General features: G+C 38.0%; 1 protein-coding gene across 1 annotated transcript in view; it reads right to left on the reverse strand.

Annotated features, from left to right (window-relative positions):
* The window catches only part of LOC124441582 (leucine-rich repeat serine/threonine-protein kinase 1-like), a gene marked incomplete at its 3' end in the record, with an annotated part of 33,934 nt that overhangs the window by 8,265 nt on the left and 2,497 nt on the right, over positions 1 to 23,172 (reverse strand). The window contains 30 exon segments of the mRNA XM_046992056.1: positions 132 to 148; positions 151 to 326; positions 1,882 to 2,141; positions 2,580 to 3,292; positions 3,815 to 3,955; positions 4,408 to 4,625; positions 5,152 to 5,293; positions 5,296 to 5,457; positions 6,758 to 6,972; positions 7,281 to 7,410; positions 8,717 to 8,987; positions 9,084 to 9,203; positions 9,206 to 9,285; positions 10,709 to 10,848; positions 11,857 to 12,157; positions 12,160 to 12,323; positions 12,614 to 12,641; positions 12,644 to 13,038; positions 13,792 to 13,956; positions 13,958 to 14,033; positions 14,036 to 14,410; positions 15,288 to 15,387; positions 16,274 to 16,286; positions 16,404 to 16,541; positions 17,271 to 17,402; positions 18,429 to 18,689; positions 19,237 to 19,354; positions 19,799 to 19,837; positions 20,606 to 20,771; positions 21,667 to 21,707. Coding sequence (XP_046848012.1) covers positions 132 to 148; positions 151 to 326; positions 1,882 to 2,141; positions 2,580 to 3,292; positions 3,815 to 3,955; positions 4,408 to 4,625; positions 5,152 to 5,293; positions 5,296 to 5,457; positions 6,758 to 6,972; positions 7,281 to 7,410; positions 8,717 to 8,987; positions 9,084 to 9,203; positions 9,206 to 9,285; positions 10,709 to 10,848; positions 11,857 to 12,157; positions 12,160 to 12,323; positions 12,614 to 12,641; positions 12,644 to 13,038; positions 13,792 to 13,956; positions 13,958 to 14,033; positions 14,036 to 14,410; positions 15,288 to 15,387; positions 16,274 to 16,286; positions 16,404 to 16,541; positions 17,271 to 17,402; positions 18,429 to 18,689; positions 19,237 to 19,354; positions 19,799 to 19,837; positions 20,606 to 20,771; positions 21,667 to 21,707 — 5,297 coding nt within the window.

The following is a 23,172-nucleotide window of genomic DNA, read 5'->3' on the forward strand; positions in this document are numbered from 1 at the left end:
GTATCAAAAGATTCAACTTTCAAAATCAGAAAACTCTAGATAAAGACATTAGACTGGAGTATATAAAGACTCAAGTTTCAAAATAAGATCATTTGAGATCAACGACTGAATTCATTCACCAACTTTCATACCTGAACTACACATTTTGAAGAACAAAAGGATCAAGTCGTTGTCCTGCTCGCTTGTAGTCCGCTAGAATTCGATCTAAACTCTTCTTCGGTGCGAACTCGAGGATTAAAGAAAGCGGATTAAGGCAGAATCCCCTCAACTGGAGAATATGCGGGTGATTTAGATTGACCAGAATTGACAGCTCTTGACGTATGGTTCTGGTTTAAGAAAATTTGTGCAGAAATTGGTTTATAAAAGCAGTAATGAATTCGAAAATGTTCAAGGATAGAAAAATAGGAGTTAGTGGTGTTACAGATGACCACATGGGAAAGGTGAAGTGGGTGTAGTGATGCTGTAAATGGCCTTGTGGAGAAAGTGGAATGGGGATAACAATGTTGTAGATAGCCACGTAGGGATAGTGGAGTAGGGGTGTGGAGTTGTAGATGGCCACGTAGGGACAGTGGAGTAGGGGTGTGGCGTTGTCGATGGCCACGTAGGAACAGTGGAGTAGGGGTGTGGCGTTGTGATGGCCACGTAGTGAAGTAGGGTGTGGCGTTGTCGATGACCACGTAGGGAGAGTGGAGTAGGGGTGTGGCGTTGTGGATGGCCACGTAGGGACAGAGGAGTAGGGGCAGTGGAGTTGTAGATGGCCACGTAGGGAGAGTGGAGTAGGGATGTGGCGTTGTGGATGGCCACGTAGGGATAGTGGAGTAGGGTAGTGGAGTTGTAGATGGCCACGTAGGAACAGTGGAGTAGGGGTGTGGCGTTGTGGATGGCCACGTAGGGATAGTGGAGTAGGGGTGTGGCGTTGTGGATGGCCACGTAGGGATAGTGGAGTAGGGGTAGTGGAGTTGTAGATGGCCACGTAGGAACAGTGGAGTAGGGGTGTGGCGTTGTGGATGGCCACGTAGAGTGGAGTAGGGATGTGGCGTTGTGGATGGCCACGTAGGGATAGTGGAGTAGGGTAGTGGGTTGTAGATGGCCACGTGGAACAGTGGAGTAGGGTGTGGCGTTGTGGATGGCCAATGGAGGGGGCGTGGCGTTGTGGATGGCCAGGGGATGGATGTGGCGTTGTGGATGGCCATAGGGAGAGTGGATAGGGGTGTGGGTTGTATGGCGGGAGAGTGGAGTAGGTGTGGCGTTGTGGATGGCACGTGGAGGATGTGGCTTTGGATGGCCAGGAAGTGGATAGGGTGTGACGTTGTGGATGGCCACGGGGAAGTGGAGTAGGGGTGTGGCGTTGTGGATGGCCAAAAGTGGAGTGGTGTGGCGTTGGATGGCCAGTGGAGTAGGGGTGTGGCGTTGTGGATGGCCACGTAAGTAGAGTGGAGTAGGGGTGTGGCGTTGTGGATGGCCACGTAGGGAGAGTGGAGTAGGGGTGTGGCGTTGTGGATGGCCACGTAAGTAGAGTGGAGTAGGGGTGTGGCGTTGTGGATGGCCAAGTAGGAAGAGTGGAGGTAATATATTAGGACTTGACGTTTTATTGGGAAGAGGTATAAGAGATACTCAATAGATAAATCATAGAAAATATCAATCTGTGATGCATGTACAAGCATCACGATGTTAACACTATTAATATTTGAACAACATAGGCAATCTACTCCATTTATTTTTACCACGTCCAAACGTTAATAGCACACCATTAAAAAGCTCACCATTTCACTACCCCATCATTAGCCCTTCACAATTCAACCATCAACCTACATTATTCAATCTCACCATTCAGCAACACCGTTCAACCCTAACCATAAAAATTCAACCTCTCAAACTAACCTGTACGCCTCAGTAAAAACCAAATGTGGCACTTCTTGAATTTTACGTTGCAACATTTTTGCCTCATTCTTCTCCTCTTCGCTCGCATTCTCGTCCACAGCAGTGTCCAGGGGCATTTTTAAAGCGACCTGTTCAACACTCCCATCATTAAGCTTGATCTCAGCAGCATAAACGGTACCAAATGTTCCTCGTCCCAGTTTCTTTCTTCGATCAACGCAATTCGTGTCGATGTTTAATTCCGGTGCAACGTCGGCAAAAACCTAAACAGTTCACAAGCTCGAAAAACATAGAATGCAAATATTATTGTTCTTAATCACTGGAAAACAAAAAACGGAATTATTTTTTTAAAGAAACGAATAAATGTTTGTATTGACGGAGTAGAACACGGCTGGCTTCATCTCTGAATAATTATAATTTTCGAAATAACCCTCAAATAAAGGCTTAATGACGTGGACGCTTTAAATTTGATCGCACATATTTCATATGGCTACCCCATCAATACGCTCATCTTATTTCGGCTACTAGGGTTTTCACTGTTGCTGTAAGTGTAATAAGCCTCGCCCTCTAGCGCAAGCCTCATATGCTTTGTTATATTTATGCAGAATGCTTTGTTATATTTAGTGAAACGTTTTTTGTGGTATGGAACTTAGACGTTATCTTTAAATAAAAGTGCTTAATACATGATAAATCCAACTTACTACATCCGGGGCTTCCTCTCGAAAGAATAATTTTCCATCGATGAGGCAGTACACGTGATCAGACGTTTGTGAACTCACGACACACTCCTCGAACGAAAATGTCGCAATTAACTTCGCATCAAAGCTTCCCCTATGCTGGGGACTGGACTGAACGCCAGAAGTCGCTGAGCTAGTTGAAAAACCGTCCGTATCAGTGTCAGATGATTGTTGCTCGTACCCATTCCCGTCGTGGTTGTCTACGCTAGAGGCTGGTGACGACTCACGTGACATTGCGTCAGAATCAGTAACAGCAAAGCCGCTCTCGTTCTCAAATCCAAAACTCGAATCACTTCCGGAAGACGGCGATATAATCCCGTTCTTAGACGATAAAGGCGTTGAATGAATTTGAGGACTATTTGGAGGTGTATTAAAATAGAAAACACTTTTGTGTGAATTTGGCCAATGGTCGTTTGATGGTATATTCTTTGGTTTTGATGACGTCACTGTTGCCGTGGTGATGATACGACGCAAGCATTTTGAACATGGAATAAGCCTATTTACTAAACTCTCACCGTAGATGTTGATGGAATCGAGACCTGGATACCAGTCTTCTAACAGGTTGTCGATATGGTGAATGGTCAAGGCGAGAAAACGAGCAGCAGTTTTAACGTTTGAATCCTTCACTGATTTGATTGAAAACGAGAAGTAATTTTTTGACGGTGAATCTTGCTGACCTTAAATTATGAAAACCAGACGATTTAAATCAAGAAAGTTGCATTAGACTCATTGCAATGGTAAATCTATGGAGATAAAAAAAAAGTATTGATGATGAGTTAAATCATCAGGAGTGATCCAATGATGAAACTTGAGTTCTTATATACTCCAGTCTAGTGTGTTCATCAGGAGTGATCTGATGTTGAATCTTGAGTTCTTATATACTCCAGTCTAGTGTCTTCATCAGGAGTGATCTGATGTTGAAACTCGAGTTCTTATGTACTCTAGTCTAATGTCTTCATCAGTAGTGATCTGATGTTGAAACTTGAGTCTTTATATACTCCAGTCTAGTGTCTTCATCAGTAGTGATCTGATGTTGAATCTCGAGTCCTTTTATACTCCAGTCTAGTGTCTTCATCATTAGTGATCTAATGTTAAAACTTGAATCCTTGTACAGTAAACTGCAGAAAAAAAGTTTGATTTGGTGTTGATAATTTAGTTCTTACATCCTCCTATATTAAACTCCAATCTACTGTCATCACCTGAGTTTCTTCGTCCAAGTGGTTTATTCACGACAGACTTTTCAATTTCCAGCATAACACTGGGAGCTATAATTTCGACAACATTGGACGATGATTTATCCTTTTTCTCTCCATTAATCAAAAGCTGTATTCGTTCACTATCTAAACACAAAACCAAATTGTTATTAAATTGTTACTGCTACTTCGGCTTCTCCGAACAACTTATAGGACGTTCTCTGTTTCCTTAACGAAATTACAATTACCATAATTACATTTATTTGTAAAAAAGTAAATGGTTTGAACCCAGAAGTATCGTTAAATGTAAAATTGAGTTTATTACACCGCTGGTTTGTGAATTGTCAATGATATAAACATTATAGTAACTAAAGTGAATGGTTTGAACCTGGGAGTATGGTGACATGTTTGTAGATGTAAATCGTCAAGATTAATGGAGTCCGGAGAAGGACTGTTGGTGTTGGTATTGATCGACAGCAACACCAACAATCTTTCTCATGACTCTACTAATCTGGACGATTTACATCTATAAGTAAAGAGCACAGAATTGAAATGTAAAGAGTACAGTATTGAAAATATTATTCCCTCCCCACGCCTACCTTTTGGGCAACCATAAAATGGGACTCCGTCCTCCAGTTGACAAACTCGGAGTAGTTTGACACCATAACAGGACAACTCGAGACCAGTCTTCCAACACGACCACTCAGGTTGTGCAATTTTTGACTTTTCTCGATGTTCTAATATAACGGATTGTTGATTCATTGTGAAGGACAAGCAATCGCCGACCGCAGATTCTAACTGTTTATCGTTGATCATCCTACATAAGCCCCAGAAATAAATGACGTAATGCAATGTAGCAATGGAAAATTTTTTGGTAGTCTTAGGAATACCAAGAATATCAAACCGAGGTGTTTCTGTACTAACTGTTTTGCAAATATTGACGTTCGCTCCTCTAGTTTTCCTCATTAAAAATAAGTCATCTGAAGTTGCGTCATCTGGATAATACAACCCAATTTTTCCGACAGACATTCGTGCACGATTTTTTGTTTAGCTTTTATGCATTTCACAAAACTATTGATGTTTGCTTTCATTTTTTTTACATTTGTTTCTAAAATTACGTGTAATGGACCGCCGCTCCATTACAAGAAAGTTGTGGACAGACAAAAATGTTTCAGAGCCAATCAAAGCGCGCTACCACAATAAAAGTGACTCTTGCCATAAAACAAATAGATAATGCGGTCTTGAAATAGATGGTGAGTTCAAAATTAGTTATTTTTGAAGTGTCTTCTATGGTAGACGTGCTTACAGGTCAAGTAAATTGTATACAGGTCAGTGTAGACTACCTTGTGATGAGACGAGCCCAGAAACCACTTGGAACGTACGACATCAAGTATTGCCGCCTGATCACTCTGTTCTCGGTATACGTCATCATGTTCATCGCCGTAGCAACAACAGTGTTTAAGCCTGGTGCGGATATATGATGGCCTCTGATTTGTTTTCAGGCAAAAGAGATGGCACAAGAAGATGATGAGAAATTAACGGTAAAGCCATCTCAAACTTGTTGAGTAGATTAACGTATTCATTGATGAATTGTGATGGAAAGCGATCACTCTTGAAAATGTGTGAGAGATCAGAGGATTTCATTACACCTGAAATTAGAAAAATTATTTTATAAAATACAGTGAAGAGAATCGCTCAATATTTGTTTTTCGTTTAAGTTTACATTTCTTATTTAGCATTTGTGTTTTATCAATAGTTTTAGGTACCCAGAAGTATCGTTATATGTTTGTAGATGTTCATCGTTGGGTTCGTTCAACCAACAGAACTTTAGATGGATCCTTAGATAGTCTAGACGACTATCGCAAAGTTATCGAAACGATAGTCAACATCAACATTAACACCAACACCAACATCAATACCAACACCAACATCAATACCAACACCAACACCAACATCAATACCAACACCAAGAACAACATCAACACCAACAGTCAACACCAACAGCAACAGCAACACTAAAACCAACATAAACACCAACACTAACACCAAAGTCGATACCAACAGTCAACACCAACAGTCAACACCAACACCAATATCAACACCAACACCAACACCAATATCAACACCAACACCAACACCAATATCAACACCAACACCAATATCAACACCAACACCAACACCAATATCAACACCAACACCAACACCAACACCAACACCAACATCAACACCAACACCAACACCAACACCAACATCAACACTAACGCTTACGGTCAACACCAACAGTCAAAACCAATACCAACACCAACATCAACATCAACACCAACAGTCAACACCAACAGTCAACACCAACAGTAGACACCAGCAAAAACACCAATACCAACAGTCAACCCCAACACTCAACACCAACAGTTAAAACCACCAAAACACCAAAACGAACAGTCAACACAAACATCAACACAAACACCAACAGTCAACACAAACATCAACACAAACACCAACAGTCAACACAAACATCAACACAAACACCAACAGTCAACACAAACACCAACACAAACACCAACATTCACACAAACAGCAACAGTCAACAAAAACACCAAGACCAACAGTCAACACAAACATCAACACAAACACCAACAGTCAACACAAACACCAACACAAACACCAACAGTCACACAAATATCAACACAAGCACCAACAGTCAACACAAACACCAACAGTCACACAAACATCAACACAAACACCAACAGTCAACACAAACACCAACACCAACAGTCAACACAAACATCAACACAAACACCAACAGTCAACACAAACATTCCACACAAACACCAAAAACACCAAAACCAACACAAACAAATAACCAGCCCTAACCCCAACACCATTTATCATTATAAAATCTTGAAAAAATCTCAAAATAGAAAATATTATTCCTTACAATAGAAAACCTACCATTTTGAACGAAAGGATTTACATCTCTGATAGCAACGACATGAGCCATCATGTCACAGAGCCATTGTGGATCAAGAAAATATAGTCCAGATAACGAGGGATCATCGTAATGTAACAATATACCATTATCGTGAAGAAATTGACAAGCTTGTGCCAGTTCGTCGTCATCTCGTAGTTTTACATGTTTTAAATCGAGTTCATGTTCAACCTTTTGTCTGAAAAATTTGCAGGTGAAGTAAGCGAAAAATTCTTGATGAAGTGTGTGACTGGTGATAATTTCCTGTATAATGATGTACATGTGTGGTCGACGAATGAAACTGTTGGTGAAGTGGGCGATTGGTGTTTATTTCTTATATAAACATCTAAAGGTGTGGTGGACAAATGAAACTGTTGGTGAAGTGCGCAACTGGTGAATAAGGCTTACATTTGTGCTGTATGGGTAGGTAATGAGCAAGTATCGTCAATTTTTTTAACTCTTCAGAACAAATAGACCTTTAACCGCACTCAGTGTCCGTAACATTACCTGAAATCGTCAGCCATCAACACAGGAGTTTGATTTGCATAATTGCACTTTATTGCAATGTTGAGAACAGCTTCCTTAACAGCAAGATAACTGGCCGGAATTTTCTGCTCTTCCACTAAGGTATAACCACCTTAAATAGTTAATCCGAATAAATTTCTTTGTTCGGTATGAAAATTCAATTCTCCATTGTTCATCCAACCTGGTTTTCATACATCGTAAGTCATCGCAGTTCAATGGAAAGCTGTTATTAAACTGCACCCCTTGACCTAACTCCCAACCACTACCAAACCGAAGATGGCATCATGAGATGTCGAAACATGTCTATTTTCAAAAACTTGTCGTTTATATTAAATGCGCACTACCAAACCCTGAGTTCATATTCCCAATAACAGCTCTCCTAAGTCAAAACTCAGTGCCGTAGCCAGCCTTGATGATTGGGGAGGGAGGCGATATATTTATATATGCATGTGTTAAACCGTAAAAAAACAATTGATTTCAAAGAAACTTAATGCGGTAGAACATAAATTTTTTAATATTATCCTCCCAAATTACGAGCTAGCTCCGTAACCCCAAAAATCTTCTTACAATGACGTCGCCAGGTTGTTCGCACTGGGAGGACATTGCTAACGTGAAAAGGTGCGAGACTTTCCACCTTCACTGTACGTTCTCAAAAATGCTATTTTTCTGAGGCAGGCTTTACGATCTAAAAGACACACGATTTAAGAAGGCCAGTTTTCTTCTAGATGTGTGAAAAAAAGTATTCAACTTAATCTTAGAGACAACGATGCTCGAAGATTGCTGTTTATTACACCGACTTTGCCCATGTGGCAGTTTCCAGGCCTTCATTATCCATTGTACAGCCCCTTTATTTCTTTTCATGTTTTAAAATCTCAAATTGATCTTTTGTGAAGCCACGTCCCTTCAGTTTCCTCCCTTGCGACGCCACTGCCCTCTTAGGGGCTGTTTACACGATCCCGGCTAACCGAGATGCAGTGAGGAGTGAAATGATTTTAAGGCATTGAAAGGGCAAAACTTCAAGCGTAAAACTAAAATGTTTGTTAGCGCCACAACTCATTCCTGTTGAAATTCTCAAATTAGGCCAAACATGTTGTTTCAATTTTAAATGTTTTGCGTAGTTATTAAATAAGAATTTTGTGAAATTGCTCGAGAAGATTTATCTGAGGATAAGTATTGAATCGTTTCTATTTGCCAAAATCATTTAAAGCTTGGCTGAATCCGGCTACCCGGGCTCATGTAATTAGCCCCTTAGCCTATTTTTCTTACTTCAGCACCTACCAATTTAAATTCTCTACCTCAAGCCGACTTAATGCAAACTCTATCTTCCAACCAAACCCCTTATTCCGACCCCCTATGCTTCAAATCTAATAAAATCTAGCCACTACCAACAACTTCACTAGCATTTTCATATTTCCTACCGTGTCCTTTGATTTCCAAAGCAGTATTGTAAATGATTTCTCTCAGTTGACTGATCTGATGACCGGTAGTACAACTAACGTCGATCGTCCGAACAACGTTCGGAAGACCACGTTCGCGGGGGATTCCGACACCACCTCCAAGCTCCTTTCCGACATACAATTCACGAATAAGATTGTGCATGCGATCGACAAATCCGCTTTTCTTGTCTTTTGCAGAAAGTTTGTCGTAAAAAGTCCCGACAATGATGACCACAGAGTCAGGTGCTCTTGCCTGAATTAAATTTTGCAAGATGAGTTCTGAAAAATGTTCGGTGTGTATAAAATTGACCAACATTACTTAAAATTGAACAAAGGGTAGCTTTCGGACCTGAATATTTAAAAGCCAAGAATATAATTTTCGCACTCCATCCTCACCATCAGTCAGTTTCCATATGGCAAGGTATAATGCACGATGTGTGAGAAATAACTGATGAGTCGCGTAATATTCTTTCTACAAAAACAAAAGTCAAAAGTTTCATATTTACACAACTTTCTTCTAAGCTTTAAGATCCTTATAGCTGAAGATGGTACTTAAACGATAAACAGTAGGTAACTAAGCACTACATATCAATTACTATCAATTGACATAGAGTTTGTTTAAGATAGAAAACTGAAATATTTGATCAAGGTGTTCAAATATTCTATTGGTTTGAAAACAAGTGCGTGCCAAGTGTGGACTTTGAATACACTTTAAAACACTTTCTTTCATAACTAACATTATAGATAACATCACGTCGTTGTGATGTACTCCAGTATAAACAAAATGATATTCATTCTTCTTTCATTCTTCCACAAAACTAATGGAACAGGCTATGATGATAAAAACACAACCCACATCATGCCAATGGATTCCAGCTCTTAAACACGGTTCTATTCATATAACAGATTACAACTGACCTACAACATCAATTGTGGACTATGATGATATTTTAAAACATAGTTCTAGCTTCTTTCATATCTTAACATCATAGGTAATAACATCACGTTGTTGTGATGTATTCAGGCATAGTAACAAGACAATCATTGTCTCCAATATTCTATCAACTGACTATACGATCAACTGTGGTCTAGGATGATGTTTCAAAACAGGGTTCCAGTTCTTTCATAATGTAATACCATAGATAATAACATTACGCTGTTGTGATGTATAGTAATGTTCTACAGAGGTACAGGACTTACTGTGGACTATGATGATATTTGAAAACACAGTTCTAGTTTCTTGCAAATCTTAATATCACAGACAATAACATCACGTTATGATGTATTCAGGCATGGTAACAAAATAATCACAGTCTCCAATGTTCGACTAACTAAACTGCGAAGCAAAGGGTCGACTATTATGGATGAAATGTTAGCAAATAGAAGTCTCTCAGCTTTGACCAAATCAATGTTATACTGAACAAATGTAAGCATGGCCTTCTTTAATCTGATAATTTAACTAATAAACCGTTTCGTTTTAAAATTATTTTAAAGCACAGTTAGCCGTGTCAAAATGAATACATATAACTGTTATTCAAGTTCGTTTGCCTAAAGCTAACAAGACAGCTATGTGCGTTAAATTCCTTAAATACTATAATCGATGATTTAAAATCCCTATAAATGTGAAAATACAGTGTGAAAATGAGACATGGACGCCATCTTGAAAGATGGCAAAAAGCTAAACTCTGATGTAAAACTAATCCTATCAAGCATTTTATAAATCAAACTATACAATTGTACATTAACGCAGAAGAAGCAGATTTACTCGTAATTATCGCCAGTTTGACACCTTTCTAAATGGCGACTTGCCTCACATACAACTATTTTGAATTTTGGCGGAGTAAGGCATGTAGTAGATTGGTTCCTAGGGCATTGACTTGTCAATGACGATAACAACCAGTCAGCCCGCTTCACCCTCTTCACATTACATGCCCTTACATTCGCGGGTTTTCGGAAAAATAAAAATCAACGTACGTGGCGTTTTCTGCAATACTTTTCTCTCATGCCATCCTTTAGTCGTATTTGTATCTCCTTTGAGCTTCCCCAGCAATGTGGTTTTGCCAATATTGGAAACACCAACAAACATAAGTTTTAAGCTTGGATATGGCTGAGCCCTGTAAGAACAGACGTCACAATCCAGACACGGTTTGCTAAATCTACCAGTAAAAAACTTAAAAAAGTTACTTAGTGATTAAATGTACTCAAAAGCCGAAAAAGGTCGAGTAGTACTATGATTGCAGAAATGTTTTAGTCAGTGCTTCACACATTGTGAACGATGGTGTAAATTAAATGTTTTGGTGTTTATGGGGATGCTTTGCGGTGATTTCAAGCTGGAAGTTCGGGCATTGTTTGTAAGACTACGAGTACAGATGACGAGCAAGGTCGAATAACAAAGCTACGACTTTGAATTTGAATACACGAATTCTGTAAGGTAAATACGTTATAAACTCGTCTTACTAGAACAATAGAAATTGAGGAAACCTTGGTGACTAAACTCCCGGCAACAGGCTATTTAGTTACACGACAGATAGTTCTTTAGTTCGTTCTTTACATTTTCAAAACTTAAATAAACCTTTCCTAAGCCCTAATCCTTCAATTCAAGGATGTCCATTTAAGGACATTCAAGTTTTGCACGAGCCCTTTTTGTAATTTATTGCATTTCTGGACAAAAACGCATTTAACGGCATGGCTGCTCCACGATAACATCGTCAATCATATCGTAATTTTCCGAGTGTTGGGTATGGCGTCATTATGACGTAAATTTCTGAGTGCTAAATATGACGTCATTATGAGGTCATACGTTATACATTAACTGTAGGTCGTCTTATGTCACAATATCCGAGGCCTATATTGGTTAAATACCACATCAAAGTAAGAACAAAAACCTCCTAGTTATAATACGACGGCAATGCCTACAGATATATAATTAAATGGAGCGTCCTTTTTTATGTTACAGTAGGGTAGGCATACATTCAAGTATCATAAAACCGAGGGGGTTGAACGGAAAGAACTGAGAGCACTGGTAATATGTACGATCTTGGTCCGATATTTCTCATTGAAGACTCGCGTTCGGTAGATAAACAAATGGTCAACCCAGCTATATTATCACATTAAACACTTACTCATCCAGTATTGATAACAGATATCCGGTGATAGCCTTGGTTCGCTTTTCAAGAACGTTAGGAGGTGGATCGTACAAATTCAATCCTTTCACATTAAGATCCCAAAGATCCCCTAGCAATCCTATGGAAGGTGGCAACTTAGGTACACGTGTCAGCGGATTGTAACTCACATCTAATGAGCCAAGTTTAACTAGTTTGCCAAGTTCTTCCGTTAAATACTCCAGTTTATTATGGCTCAGTGTTAGCGACATAAGATTTGGGTAAACACAAATATCACTGTCAGCATTAGGGTGTTGTAAGCGAAATGTATTCTCGACAACAGATTGTTGTTCAGCTCTAGTCTTTTCAAATGACGTAATTGTCGGTGCCTACAATGACGACACCACGTTCGCATGGTCGAGGACGTCGAAGTTCGGCTTCGCGTGCGACGAGTTGAGCGACGTTTTCTTACTGGGCTGTAACATAACCTGGAGTGATACAATATTGAGTTTAATGGATGTTACAGTAATTTGTTTAGTTATACGTGTCTGTAAACGCTGATAATTTACACTACAAGCCTAAAACTAGTGGATTAAACGAAAATAAACAAACAACAGAGAAAGAGAACAGTGTCCACAACATAAAATATATAAGAAATAAGATAACGTGTGTTAGTGTAGGTAGTGATGAATGACCAACAAAAAACAAAAGCAGTCTTATACTGTCTAAAATGTATGAAAAAAACTAATGTTAATTATAAAAACTAATGACAACACACCTGTCACACTGGTTGTCGTCATAATTTGCAAGCATGTCTGTATTTTGTTGAAGGACAAGTCCAAATGGGACAAAAGTTCCGGAATTTCTTGAATTGGCGGAAATTCATCGATGCCGTTGTTCGAGAGAAGTAATTTTGATAACTTTGGAGCCAAACACGTTAAACCAATAGGAAATTTAGTCAACTGGTTGTATGACAGATCCAATTTTTCTATAACACACTCCACTTGTGTATCAAGCTCTTCCTCGTCAGAATCGTCAGCTTCCGGGTTTGCGTCGCCTAGCAACGTCCGGTAGCTTATAATCCTGAGCCGCCTTTCCTGCGGTTTTTCATTTCTCCTATCTTCATTCCCGCGCCTATCGGAAGACGAAGTCGATGAGCTCTGCCTTTCATATGAAGTATTGCCATTAAATCTCGGACTTGACCTGTAAAACACATGAAACAATGAATTACGACTCAACTTAAAAAGGGACAAAGCTAGAGGAAGCCACAGATATGTACAGGGTGTCCTCCCTCACAAAAAAACGGAACTGGCAAAAAAGTTATGTAGGAATGAAAATGAAAACTGCATTAGATAATTAGTCTTTAACAGCTGTTTGTTCTGCTTGGTTGATTTGGTTGAACGCTAGTATGTCCAGGTTTGTTGCAACTTATGGAAATATGATTCCTTTTTTGATTAACGTAGAACATTCCTGGTGTGAATGTTAGTTGCACTATTGTGCATAATAGTTTCTACGAATACATCATTAATTTTTGTGGGTTGCCTTTTTTTGGAGAGACACCATACATTGGTGTGACTTGGGAGATTTTATGCAAGATGTTTAGACTTTTAACATTAATGGGTGGAGGACTTGACCCCCATCCCCTTGCCCCACTCCCAATGGCCGCCACGGGATTCAACGATGAATGCGTTTGCATAAAGGGAGCCAGTAGGTTTATGGAATTGTTAACATAAAGGGGTCATCGATTTCACACTGAAAATTTGTAAGGCCAAAAAACGGCGGATTTAAGTAACCCTTCCTAAACTGTTAAGCAAAAATTACATGAAGTAATGCCATTATTTGGAAGGCACCAAATTTTACGTGAAATATCGCGCAATAAAAACTTTAAGTTCGGAAATTCGTTAAAGAATTCACATTCTCGCAAGCTATTTTCTAGAGAAAAAAAAACATACATACCAATTGCTACCGCTAACAACATCGCTGGAGTTCGGAAGAACTGGTACATTATCGATGTAGTTGTTACTGAAAATGGCAATCCTCAAATTAGGACTGTGCCAAATATCGTATGGTAGGCCATTAAGATCGTTGTTATTGGCGTCCACAATTCGCAAAGCCGGAAGTAAGACAGCCCGGAAGAGTTGTCAGATTGTTATATTGAAGCTCGATTTCCTCCAAATGCGGACAGTACCACACCGCGATTTCCGTACGATTTTCGACAAAACGTCATCGGCCGAGGAGCTTTCGGCGTCGTTACGACTTTTTCCGACAGGCAACATACTCAACTCGTTGTGGGATACATTGAGATGCCTCAGTGAAGATAGTTGAAATATTTCAATAGGTAAACTCTGCAAACGATTGTTAGAAAGATCCAAGTTGGTGATCAAAGACGCCAACATCAAATTATTCATGGTCGCTGACACCGCTGGTCTAAGAATGGCCTTTGGCGCTGAGTATAACCACGCAGCCTCGATCTTGTGCAGGTCATAATTATGCCAAACGATAGATATTGGAGCCCAGTCATTGTGTTGCTCGCGTAGCTTCAATGGTAAACTGTATTCATGACTTGGATGTACGTCTGAAGAAAAATATGTAACAATGAAAAATGATGTTAACACGAGTCTACGTGCAGACTCTCAACTCCTAAAGGAGTAAGGGTCTGCGCAACTTCGAAAAGCTGCTACGCCTGTTTGCCAGATTTTAGGAAAAATAATTTATGCGCGAATTAATGTACAAAATATGTCGAAGGCAAAATATAAAATTTTCAAAATAGGTAGCAACTAAAGGAGTATTAAAAGGATTGCTTGTCGATATTTTGTTTTTCGTCGCCATTATCACAGCGTAAAGTTTATTTTGTATATTATCTTTTAACTGTTTCCCTTTCAAAGCCAAGCAACAAATGTAAATAAGTGGAGACGAACGATTCACAACAAATGGCTCGTCATACACTTCGGTTTCAAAAGCATTTCGATATGTATACTTTAAAAACGGCTTAAAGCGAAAAAATGCAAAGAAAATATGATAAAAACATCGAATTTGATATACCGAAGTCATTTAAAGGTTCACTGAGTCTACATTAGTCTGTGTAAACAGCCCCATGAGCCAGAATAACCATATACGTATGCAAGTTTTTACAAGATTCGGTCGGGCGATCTTCAAAATACCCCCGCTCTAAACTTTGCAACTATATAAAACAGGGGGAGATCCTAACGTAAACTGTAAGACGTAAACAGATGGTGCAAACTGTAAAATTTCGACTTTATTTCTACCTCATTCTTATTTTGAATGGTATATTGTATTGCGAAAATGTCTTTTTTTCCTGGAAATGTGCATTTTGTTTTGAGTTTAAATTGTTCGCTGAAAGTGAAAATGATGATTGAGACAATTACAATGACCATTTTCCCTAAATCAAGACTGCCAAGATGTTATTTAAAGAAAAATACACAGCAGTAAACCTTTTCCAAGAAGGATGATGGTCATTTCTTCATTGTCATTCGTGGTAGCATAATGGAGACATTTGTTGCCGAAGTCTTGGGCGCCATGATGTAATAGCATCTAAAATAAAATGACGTAAGTGTATAAATACATCACACCAACACATAAGAAGGTATCAATAAAGATTCGAGCATAGATCAATGATTGATTTGGAAACAACAGCAAGGCAGTGGTGGAGCCAGTCCGAAGCAATTACAATGCAATTTTTCAGCAAAATTGGTATTCAATTGTTAAGAAATTTTTCCATTCATTGTTTTTCCAATGATTTTAACTCAAAAATATTTATATTGCAGGAGTAAAAAGGACTGGATTGGCTACTGCACCAGAGCAAAAACAAAAAAAGGGGGAGGGTGGTTGGTCAATTATTGTATATGAAAAGATGAAATTACGTTTTAGATTACAATTTTTTTACGTAGAAAAGACGGAGAACTATACACATTATAGTGCGACACAAAAAAACTGACACTCGATATAAAGTAAACATTTTATTCTAAACGTTTCGACAAGTGTTACATGTCATCACTCGTAAGAATTTGGGCTTGTTCTACTGATGGCGACATGTAACACTTGTCGAAACGTTTAGAATAAAATGTTTACTTTAGACGCAGTGTCAATTGTTTACATTTTACTAAAATACTTTTCGGAGTAGTAATTTTATACATATTATACTTTAGAATGTTTCATGGAAAAAAGCTGGGACTGATATACATTACTGGTTAAAATCTGTAGCGGAGGAAAGACTGGGACTGATTTACATTACTGGTTGAAATTTATGGCGGAGGAAAGTCTAGGAATCATTGGCTTTTGAGGCAAGATTTTATTTTTTTTTTGGGAAGAGGGGTAGGAAAGAGTAAAACTCGTTCACAATTCAGTTTGGTAATTTCGGAGAGGTAGTCGTCCAGTTTCACATGCAGTCAAATATCAACCTTCCTCAACAAACCCATACCTTCATTATCTCGCTTTTTATGAGAGCAAGCAAGCTGGAGTGCTGTCATCGTAGCACCAATGTTTACATCCAACATGTCCGCCATGAGTTCACTAACATCCAGGTACCCAACCATATCGTCTGTCCTCACCGCACAATTTGATTCGCTTTGTGTTCGAGCAAGACCTCGACAATATCCACGTTTCCCAACGTCACAGCGTCGTGCAGCGGCGTGCGTCCGACCTTCGACTTCGCATTTACGTTCGACTTCATCGAACACGGTGTGCAACTGGAAAATCATTATCTGTTGTTCAATCATCATTACCTACACTGACAAGTTATCTTATTTCTTATATATTTTATGTTCTGTTCTCGTTCTCTTCATTCATCACTACCTACACTGACACACGTTATCTTATTTCTTATATATTTTATGTAGTGTTAAGACAGTTCTCGTTCATTCATCATTACCTACACACGTTATCTTATTTCTTATATATTTTAGGTAGTGTTGTTCTCGTTCTCTGTTGTCCATTCATCACTATGTACACTGATGCGTTATCTTATTTCTTATATATTTTAAGACTGTTCTCGTTATCTGTTGCTCATTCATCACTACCTACACTGACACAAGTTATCTTATTCCTTATATATTTTATGTAGTGTTAAGACTGTTCTCGTTCTCTGTTGTTCAGTCATCATTACCTACACTGACACACGTTATCTTATTTCTTATATATTCTAAGACTGTTCTCGTTCTCTGTTGTTCATTCATCACTATCTACACTGACACACGTTATCTTATTTCTTATATATTCTAAGACTGTTCTCGTTCTCTGTTGTTCATTCATCACTACCTACACTGACACAAGTTATCTTATTCCTTATATAATTTATGTAGTGTTAAGACTGTTCTCGTTCTCTGTTGTTCATTCGTCACTATCTACACTGACACACGTTATCTTATTTCTTATATATTTTATGTAGTGTAAAGACTGTTCTCTTAATAGATACTGACCAGTGGTGATTTGGATTGAACAGCAAGTTGATAATTTCAATATGTCCAGCAATTGCTGCGTTGTGCAATGGGGTCATACCGCTGGACGTTTCACAGTTAATGTCAATACCAAGGCAGGGATAAGGTTCAGACCTAAAAAACAACAAAAATAAGTAGATAGAATTTGACTTATACGAGTTGGCTACCTTCAAGAAACACAAAATCCGACCGACGGAAAATTAGTAGGTAGAATCTATGCCAAACGAGTCGCACACAAAACAAACTTGTAATCGTTATTTAAAGCATAGTCCCCCCCCTTTTGCAAATTGAAGTTGCTTCTAACCAACGAAACGCAAAATTTGCAAGTTTACAAAGAACAAATGAATCGTAGAGCCACTGTCGTATGACTCTTAAATATCTTGAAGTCAATATTTGAGCGTCATACGACAGTGACATTTTAAATTTATTACAATTAATTAATAAATAATTATCTGTTCGATTAACTTACACAAGCCTTGTAGGGCCTTGCGACTTTAAAAGTTTGTAAAAGTATTTCGCATATTATTTAAAGATTGTAAAATAAAAGAAAGCATCAATTGTTTTTAATACATAAAATAGAACAGTGAGTTTCATTTAGAACATAAAATAGAATATAAAGTTTTATTTTGAGTATGAAATAGAGCATAAAGTCTCACTTAGAACGTAAAACATAACGCAAAGTTCTATTTAGAACATAAAATAGAACACAGTGCTTCATCTAGAACATAAAATAAAACAAAAAGTTTAAAAAGAACATAAATTTTTATTTATAACACACCATATTGAAAAATGAGCTTTCTTATTGTGTTTCTCGACATTTCAAGCGAGGTAACCAAAAGTATATTATATGGCATGAGACATTTGTACCTTTTCTGTTAGCTTCAGGAAGCTTTACTTTCTTAAATAGACTGCCAAAAATGTTTTTCTAGCCGATCAAAGCGCGCCATTTAATTTAACCGGAAGAGACGCTTTCTGAATAATATAAACTCATATGAATTTCTTTACACTTGTGGTTATGAGGCATTTCGCTTAAACAAAAAATTTTGTTTTGTGAGTGGAGTTCTCCTGTGATATTCTTTCACAAAAATACATGCTCCATCATCGCAAGTCTAATCATGAACAGCTTAATGTAATTCTTACCCATCGTCGGTTTGTAATAACAACTTAGCAATTTCAACATTTCCACACCCTGACACAAAATGCAGAGGATTGTTATTCTCTACTTTCGTTCCATGTTTGGCAAGATTCGGAAATCGCCGTAGTAACTTCTTCACGACAACCACATTCTGGTTCACACATGCAGCATAGAGGGGGGATATTCCCGAATAAGGGTTACACGTGCCCGATGCTCCAGAAGCAAGTAACAAATCAACAGCGTCCACATTTCCATTCTCGCAAGCCCTGAAAAATTACACGAGAGCGCAAAAAGTGAACAGTTGCAGAAAGGGAGGGAGACCCTTGCAGTTACAGTTATAGATACACGGATATGACGTCATTAGTGATAAGAACTAAAATTTAATATAAACTTCTAATCTCAAGATATCGGAACCTAGTGGTTGGCAAATACAATATCCTTGACTACCGGAAGTTATTCTCTGTATTTTACAAATACCTGTCTCGCAAAACCAAGAGGTTTTCGCTATGGATCTTTAGATGATAAAAAAATTATTGATAATTGGGAGAAGGGTTGCTGTCGCTTGGACTAACTCTCTTTGCTGAATAAAAAAATAGATTTGGCTGACAGCTTTGCTCTCTCAAAAGTGCTGCACTTATAGCCAACTATATAATTGGTGAATGTAATCAAGGAGGTCTAGGTAACTAAACATCTTTAATAAGGCTCCTTCGCTATTTCCAGTCCTCTAGTCTTCCCAAGTTAGTCTTCCCGTTGAAGGCGCCTGGCCACTCAAAATAACTTTACGATGAAAAATGTTAATGATTGTCAACTTACTTTAACAAAAGTGTTTCGCCTGCAGCGTACTGCTTGTCAACATCAAACTCATTACCAAGTTGTTCAATTATTTCTTTCAAACGATGAAAATTTCCTCTGGCAGTAGCAGAAAAAGCCTCTGAAAAAAAACAAAAATTCATTTTCACATGAAGACATTTGATTTCGAGAGCAAACATTTTTTTTCGCAGAACTATACATACAGCAAATACAATCTGTTCTAAAAATTTACGTCCATAAAATTTCCGTGAAAAAAGATCTCGCGGCGAAATTATTACGAAAGCTGCTCAGTTGTTTTTGGAAGAAAAAACTAATACAGCTCACATCTTCAGGCATGTACACTTAACTCGATGAAGTCAAAAAATTAGAGAAATTTAATGAATACGTACCACATCCTATATTTTTTTGGTTGCTCTAAACTCTCCCGATAAGCCGAGAGTCTTATCGATAGTTACAAATATTACTGTTTTTATGCACAAAGTTCTTTTGAAATACGGTAGTAAATAATAAATATCATTTTTCAAAATTAGAGAAACAAAACGAATCAAATAATACACTGACTCACCTTCTTGCCATCCAGCTATCTGCAAATTGTGTCTGCGAACTGCAAAAAATGAAGAAAAACAAAACAAAACGTCGTACAGTTGGAAAACCACAATAGACAAGCTTAGCGTCAAAAATTTCAATTTAGAATTTTTCAATTCTTGAAGGTGCTGCACATAGTTTATCTGTTTTAACTGTCTACACTCCTTGGGGTGTCAGAAAATGGGTCGCTCTACCCAACAGCCCTTAAAATGTACATTTTACTTTGCTTTTACGTTACCTTACCAGGTCATCCCCCAAAAGATGAGGTACCCGTTCACACGATCCGATTTGTCGGATCCGATGGTTTAGGTTCCGACTTTTGGTTGCTAGTTCACACGGCCCGATATTTTTATTCTTATTTTTAAGTCTTTTTCAAATCTAATTACTCGCGGCAAATCAAAATTTGGGAAGTAAAGAGAGTAAAAAGTTTGAGGCTAGTCGGCTACCTTTGATCTTGCTGGATGAAAATAGAGCAAGTTCTATTTCCATCCGATTTTTGACACTGCTTACGTGATTTTAAACGTGTTCACACGATCCGTTTTGGGATCCGATAAACGGGACTTAAGAATGAATAATCCAACACGTCACGTGATTTTCATTCAATTTCCCACGAATATCGCGCGAAAAAATGAAAGTGTTTTGATGATCAGTTGGTAAAAACCAAAAGAAAATGGTTAAGTTTATCTTAACTTCTCTGATTGAACTGTGAAGAAAAACGCATGAACAGCTCCATACTCTAATTGCAATAACAATCCATTAAAATGGAAAATTTTCAACAAATTCCGACCTTCCTCATCTTTCAAGAATTTAGCGCAACTTGTATGTCTTTCTTCTATAGCCAGATCGATAGGAGTTCTACCATTTGCGTTAGAAATGTCAAGGTCGGCACCCTTCTCCACTAACAGCTTTAGGCATAAAAAATGGCCATTATAAGCTGCGTGATGCGCAGGCGTCTAAAAGTGAGTTGGACAGAGAGATATATCATCATCACCACGTCTAGGACATGATACTTGTGCTTACTTAACTAGATTTTACGTAAATAGATTAAGCCCCGCAGTATTGTTTTATGTCTGTGGATATAGATCGTCCAGGTTAATGAGGCACAGTCCTGACAAGCAAAAGCGTAGCCAGCCCGCAAGTTTTGGTCCTGCTTTGTAAATATTAGAATATTACAATTGTTCGTTTCTTTAGAAATCTATTGTTTTTACACTAAGTGAACAGAGAAAAATTAACATGGCAGAACCAAACTTGCAGCCTGGCTACGCCACTGCTGACGAGAGGGACTGCTGATGTTGTTGTTGACCAATGACCATCGATTAAACTAAATATGTGGTTGGAAGGCTATTTTTAAATAAACATGCCTGTACTTGCATGAAGCCAAGTTTTACCCACGTCTCATGGGATAAAATCGAGGTAAAGTCGCGAATTTTAGTTTATTGTCATGTAATTAATGAACTTTTTTTGACCCGTGCGCGGAAGGATTGGGACTAGTCAAGGTGCTGACTTTAAATTTTGGCAGAAAAATGCCAGTCGTATTCATGGTTATATTCAGTTCAATGGTATTGCCTGACAGTCAAACATCCTTAGCCAGCACCATTGCCAGCACTGACCTTGTCACCTTGACAATCTACATCCATAACCAACATATAACAGTTGTGACAAAACCTAACACCTCATCAAACTCAAAATTTTCACCTTTTCTATGGAAAAAGAACAAGTAATCCCAGTGTCATAAAGGAGATTTTTGGTTCATGCTACTCTAAGTATATGTATAGACTTAATTTATGTTGATCGATGCATCATGTTCATGATTAAATAAATATTCGATAATGGAAATCAGCTACTTACAGAGCAACAATCTGTTTGAGAAGACACCAAGTTTGGATTACCTAAATAAAAAAGGATTTATGGTATCATGAACAAAATGCATAAACCTGTTCAAATAGAAGGATTGCAAATAAAGATGTTGTCAATAAAATGTTGTTAATGAAATGTTGTCAATAGAGATGTTATCAATAGAGATGTTGTCAATAAAGATGTTGTCAATAGAGACAATGTCAATCGGGATGTTGTTAAAAGAGATTTTGTCAGTAAAGATGTTTTCAATGGAGATGTCGTGAATAGATGTTGTCAATAGAGATGTTGTCCATAGAGATGTTGTCAATAGAGATGTTGTCAATAGAGATGTTGTCAATAGACACATTGTCAATCGGGGTGTTGTTAACAGAGATTTTGTCAGTAAAGATGTTTTCAATGGAGATGTCGTGAATAGATGTTGTCAATAGAGATGTTGTCAATAGAGATGTTGTCAATAGAGATGTTGTCAATAGAGATGTTGTCAATAGAGATGTTGTCAATAGAGATGTTGTCAATAGACACATTGTCAATCGGGGTGTTGTTAACAGAGATTTTGTCAGTAAAGATGTTTTCAATGGAGATGTCGTGAATAGAGATGTTGTCAATAGAGATGTTGTCAATAGAGATATTGTCAATAGAGATGTTGTTAATAGAGACATTGTCAATGGAGATGTTGTGAATAAAGATGTTGTCAATAGAGATGTTGTCAATAGACACATTGTCAATCGGGATGTTGTTAACAGAGATTTTGTCAGTAAAGATGTTTTCAATGGAGATGACGTGAATAGAGATGTTGTCAATGGAGATGTTGTGAATAAAGATGTTGTTAATAGAAATGTTGTCAATAGAGATGTTTCAATGGAGATGTCTTGAATAGAAATGTTGATAATAGTAATGTTATCAATTGGGATGTTGTCCTTGGAAATGTTGTCTATAGAGATGTTGTCTATAGAGAAGATGTCAAAAGAGATGTTGTTTAAAGAGATTTTGTGATTGTTATCAACTGAAATGTTATCAATAGAGATCTTTTCAATGCAGATGCTTTCAATCAATAGCAATGTTGTCCATGGAGATGCTCTCTATATAGAGAGGTTTTATGAAAAAATGTTAATGGAGATGTTGTCAATAGAGTTCTAGTAAAGAGATGTTGTCAGTTGGGATGTTGTCAATAGAGATATTTTTAATTAAGATGTTGTGTATTGATGTTGTCAATAGAGATGTTGTCAATGGACATTTTGAAGAGGTAGACAAGCACAAATATGACAATTCCAGCATACATACCATTTTATTGACCAACAATTTAAAACATTAAATAAAGTTGAATGGCTAAATTGTTTTGTTAAGAGGACAACAAGTGGAAAATTGTCATTGAATCCTTCTCAATGAAATTGCTAAACAGAATTTGTCCTCGATTTCACGAGATGAAAGTTTGAACAAACTCATTTTCATCCCTTAGCAAATACTTTCCATAACAACAGAACACCCATCATTCCTCCA

Source organism: Xenia sp. Carnegie-2017, unplaced genomic scaffold (assembly GCF_021976095.1).
Source record: "Xenia sp. Carnegie-2017 unplaced genomic scaffold, XeniaSp_v1 HiC_scaffold_20, whole genome shotgun sequence".
NCBI classification, from domain to species: domain Eukaryota; kingdom Metazoa; phylum Cnidaria; class Anthozoa; order Malacalcyonacea; family Xeniidae; genus Xenia; species Xenia sp. Carnegie-2017.